Source organism: Rhinopithecus bieti, unplaced genomic scaffold, assembly GCF_001698545.2.
Source record: "Rhinopithecus bieti isolate Rb0 unplaced genomic scaffold, ASM169854v2 scaffold_5719, whole genome shotgun sequence".
Taxonomy (NCBI): Eukaryota; Metazoa; Chordata; class Mammalia; order Primates; family Cercopithecidae; genus Rhinopithecus; species Rhinopithecus bieti.
In genome coordinates this window covers 332,952-337,986 of record NW_016804850.1, presented here as the reverse complement: position 1 = coordinate 337,986, position 5,035 = coordinate 332,952, and the positions used below count along the sequence as shown (strand labels likewise).

The 5,035-nt window shown below is 34.1% G+C and overlaps 1 protein-coding gene across 4 annotated transcripts in view; it reads right to left on the bottom strand.

The window, feature by feature from the left end:
- MUSK (muscle associated receptor tyrosine kinase) overlaps nucleotides 1-5,035 on the bottom strand; it is a 130,333-nt gene that overhangs the window by 8,692 nt on the left and 116,606 nt on the right. For all 4 annotated transcript variants that reach the window (XM_017870708.1, XM_017870709.1, XM_017870710.1 and 1 more), the window contains 2 exons: nucleotides 2,722-2,923; nucleotides 2,017-2,208 (listed from right to left, as the gene is read on the bottom strand). In XM_017870708.1, coding sequence (XP_017726197.1) covers nucleotides 2,017-2,208; nucleotides 2,722-2,923 — 394 coding nt within the window. The remainder of the gene's footprint in view (nucleotides 1-2,016; nucleotides 2,209-2,721; nucleotides 2,924-5,035) is intronic.

The following is a 5,035-nucleotide window of genomic DNA, read 5'->3' as shown; positions in this document are numbered from 1 at the left end:
TTTATTACCTATTAGTTTAATGAAAAGATGAAATTAATTACAGTGTAAGCAGTGTAATTTCTTTCTTCTTCTTTTTTTTTTGAGACGGAGTCTCGCTCTGTCCCCCAGGCTGGAGTGCAGTGGCGCAATCTTGGCTCACTGAAAGCTCCACATCCTGGGTTCACGCCATTCTCCTGCCTCAGCCTCCCAAGTAGCTGGGACTACAGGCGCCTGCCACCATGCCCGGCTAATTTTTTGTATTTTTAGTAGAGATGGGGTTTCACCATGTTAGCCAGGATAGTCTCGATCTCCTGACCTCGTGATCCACCCACCTCGGCCTCCCAAAGTGCTGGGATTACAAGTGTGAGCCACTGTGCCCAGCTATATCTTAACCTTTTAATCTTTGTCCAGAATCTAAATTCCATGATGTAGGAACCATGGCTTACTCATCTTTGTACCCTCCATTGAGCCTAAAGTGGTGCCTTGCAAATTTTGGTTTCCAATACATATTAGTGTGAGATTTTCATTATGCATGTAACCTCTATGCCAGGGCCACCATGAGTGGAGATTAAGTTGTGTCTTCCCCAAGAGCACCAGGCCAAAGTGACAGTTGAAGATTAAAACGAAATTCATTTTCTCTGGCTCAGCTGTGTGTCTGTAGAGCCACATCCATGCAGCAGAGAGGGTGTTTTATTCCAGTTCACACAAAAGTGATAAATAGGCTAATATTGGCCCTAATACATACTCCTTTCTTGAGCTCATTGTTTTATAAATTTTTGCCTTTTTATTCCTTTTCTGTTTGTCATTTCATGAACATCTACTTAATATCTACACATTATATTATAATGTAAGGAGTTATTATTTAAAACAATGTAAGAAATTATGATTAAAATATATGATACATTATTTCCTGAAAAGGAAATATTATTGAACTATATTACTAATTTCTTATTTGAAAACTGTAGAAGTGAAGATACATTTACATCTCCTATAAATTAGTTATTTTAAATGCAATAAAATATATTATCTCCATATACACTACTGTTTTCCAGCAAAGAGGAGAAATTAAGATTTGAAGTGTATTATGCAATACAAATAAGGTTAATGATGTAAATAATTAGTTGTTTTTTTGTTTTTGTTTTTGGGACAGAGTCTTGCTCTGTCACCCATGCTGGAGTGCAGTGGCATGATCTTGACTCACTGCAACCTCTGCCTTCCGGGTTCAAGCAATTCTTCTGCCTCAGCCTCCCGAGTAGCTGGGATTACAGGTGTTCACCACCATGCCTGGCTAAATTTTGTATTTTTAGTAGAGACATGGTTTTGCCATGTTGGCCAGGCTGGTCTTGAACTCTTGACTAAGGTGATCCTCCCGCCTCAGCCTCCCAAAGTGCTGGGATTACAGGCATGAGCCACCACACCTGGCCAGAATTAACTAATTTGATAAAAACTTTTTATATAGTATATGAATACTATATAATACATATATAATATTGTAATAATACTATATAATACTGTATATTACACTGTGTGTGTATATATGTATACTGTGTGTATACACACACAGTATACATATATGTACTATATCATTAGCTTGATTGTGTGTATATATACTATATATAATATAATGATTTAATATAATTATAATGATTTAATATAAGGGGATATATTAATATAACATATTACAAAGTCAAAATAAAACCTTTATGGCAGTAGATGCCTAAAGCCATTTGAAATAGGACACTTGCAAAATTGGAGGTTACAAGAGATGCAATGTATGACTTCTTAGTCTGGAAGTGGACCCAGTGATTATGCCCTGAGTACCAATGGCTAATATTATATATATATATTATATATATTATATATACTGTATATATATTATATATATAATATATTATATATACTGTATATATATTATATATATACTGTGTGTATATATATATATATAAAGCTAATATTATGTATACTAAGCTAATAGTTTGGTAGCTTTTCAGACATAACATATTTCAATGGAGATTGTTTTTCCATACATAACTTTACCTTGCTTGAAACACCCTTCCAAATGCTCCCTCTCCAATGTCTCTCACATATTCGATGTTATTTCTTGGATACTCCAGGCTGAGCAATTTGGGGTTCAGAAGGAGTGGCATCCTCTGGTACATGGGGTTGGGATGAAGTCTATCTAGTAAGAGCTCAGAAGGCAGTGTGGTGAGGGTTACTGCTGCTGATTCTCTGCAGGCAAGACAGGCAAGATCAGGAATGAGCTCAGAAGTAGGTACGATCTTTGTACTTAGACTTAGATTCTAAGAAATATGGCATTTAAGAGTAATGAAAACAAATTATACTTAGGCAGCCAAAGATCCTTCGGTTTGAGAGCAATAAAATATTTTGTTTGGTCTAGAGTCAAAAGGCACATTTTCTCAGAAATGTTTAACTCTCCAAGCCAGCAATGGCAATGGGCCTGAGAGAGAAGACAAGGAGCAGGAATAGCCATTTTCCTTCAAATTATTGTTTAGATTTTACCTTTTGTGAAACAGTAACCCTAGGGCATTTGATTTGATCCTATGCCAAAAAGTCATTGACATTTGTAAAGATCATGATAGGGGTACTTAATTTTAAAGCAGGGCTACGGATATATTTAGAGAGTTGCAGTGTCATATATATTCCTCGTGTCATACCAACTCCATATTAAACATGAGGTTTTAAAATATTACTACACGTGGTTAGCTGAAACTAGAATCTCACCTTTTCTTATTTTTCCATTGTTTTCTTCTTCGGCAGCAATAGAGAGTAGTTATGGTAAGAAGCACAAATATTGCAAAGCTGGACATGATGGAGATTATTACAGTCATGGAGTACGTAGGTGAGACAGAGAAGGAAGAAGAGGAGGAGGAAGGCAAATTTGGAATGTCCACACTTGGCTTTGAGGATGTCATTGGTGGGAATGCTGTAAGTAAACAATAATTATTCATTTTCAAACCTTTAAGAAGCAATTTTTTTTTTTTGTATTTAAGCAATCAGTAAAATAAATTTCATGTTAAGAATATATTTATGTATCAGGTTCTCCCTGGTTATATATCTATAAAGTTCAGTAAGGTCTAGTTGTAAGTAAATCCAGCTAGTAGAATAATAGAATTTTACAGATGAGAGTCAGAGAGAGGAAATAGGTTTTTTTTTCCCCCCTGAGATAAATACAGATCTTGGTCTGGTGCCATTTATACTGAATCATGTTATCTATGACCTGACATAAATCATGGAAATTATCAAATAAAATATTTTCATGTAATTATACTTGACATCAGGATTGTCTAGAGCTGAACTTTTATACACATTTACTGTCAGTTTACAAACAGAAGAAAAATCATGAAAGAAGATGAAAAATGAAAATATTAGGACACAAATAAGAAAAGTCCATCTAAAACAACTCCTGTCAAACTTCAATTTAAAAGTCCAATGTGATATGTATACAAGTAAAATCAGCATTACTTTTGGAAAACAAAAGATGCCATACTCATACCACTATTTGTAGAGTACAAAGTCCATTGTATAGGTATTAAAAGAACCTTATTAATCACATTTTAAATCCTTTTAATAGATTGAGTAAAGACAAAAACAGGGATACAGAGTATTTTAAAATAATCAACAACAATGTTTTAATAGCTAAGAATGACCTTTGCACCCCAAAATAGGGAATAAACCTTCTTTTCAAATATTTGTGGATTAATCTCAATAAATTTTAAAAGCAGAAATTATGCATATCTACTTAATGGCCAAAGTGCAATTAATAATAGATTAAATAAAATCCAATGGGACATTTTAAAAAAGAAAAAATCAACGATCTTTTATCAAAAGTAGAGAGTAACCATAGTTACAGATTAGACACAAGCCTCTTAAGAGTGTGTATTTTATTTAGCCAAAGTTGTGCTCAAAGATAAAGTCATAGTGTTATCTCCTTTCACTCGATAAAAAGAATGAAAGTGAATCAACTGAACATTTAACCCAAGACTTTGGGTAAGAAACAATAACTACAGAAAACAAAAGATAATAGGTAATAAAGTAACAGCCATACACAAGCAGAAATTAATAAGTTAGAATACACATAACACAAATGATAAAATTAAAAGATCAATAGTTGGTTTTATAAATATTCATATAGTGGTCTAATCAATGGAATTTTAATTAAAAAGATAGAAAGGGTACAAACATAGAAAATTAGAAATGATAAAAAAGTTATAACAGATTCAAAGTTAATTAAAATAATATGTAATTATATATGTCACACTTTAAAGAAAATGATAGGAACATATTAATCACCAAATTTGAAGCATTAGAAAATATAAATATTGCCATAGGCAGGAAGCTAGATTTTTAAGTCATCACATTATAAAATACTTTCTTTTAGTCTTGAAAGAGATAAAATTTCCATATTTATAATATGTTCCAGTAAGAGAAAAGTCTTCCAAATTATTTTAGAAATTATTATAATACTAATAGCACAACCTGGCAATGTTAACGCAGAAGAGTGCATACATAGATTATACAGCCTAGGTTTAGAAGATCCTAAATGAAATGTTAGCAACTGACTGCATTATAGTCAGAGAATAATGATTTAATATAAGGGGATATATTAATATAACATATTACAAAGTCAAAATAAAACCTTTATGGCAGTAGATGCCTAAAGCCATTTGAAATAGGACACTTGCAAAATTGGAGGTTACAAGGGGCTCCCCATGTATGACTTAGTCTGGAAGTGGACCCAGTGATAATGCCCTCAGTACCAATGGCTAAGCAAGTGATTTTGAAGCCTGCAGAGGCCAGGCCTGGTCACCACTGTGACTCAGGCAGGCACCTGGAACTGGAAGAACATCAGCACAGCAGTAAAACATCTGTGCAAGACCAGTGATAGCATGCCTCATCTGGCACCACAGAAGTGGTGGACTGTACAGACTGACTAGGTTCCTCTCTGACCGACTTGAAAGCTAGTCTGATTCTCTTTGGAATGAGTCATCCCAAGTTTTCTTGATCTAAGATGGGTGGGTGGGTGGGGGGCTTAAAT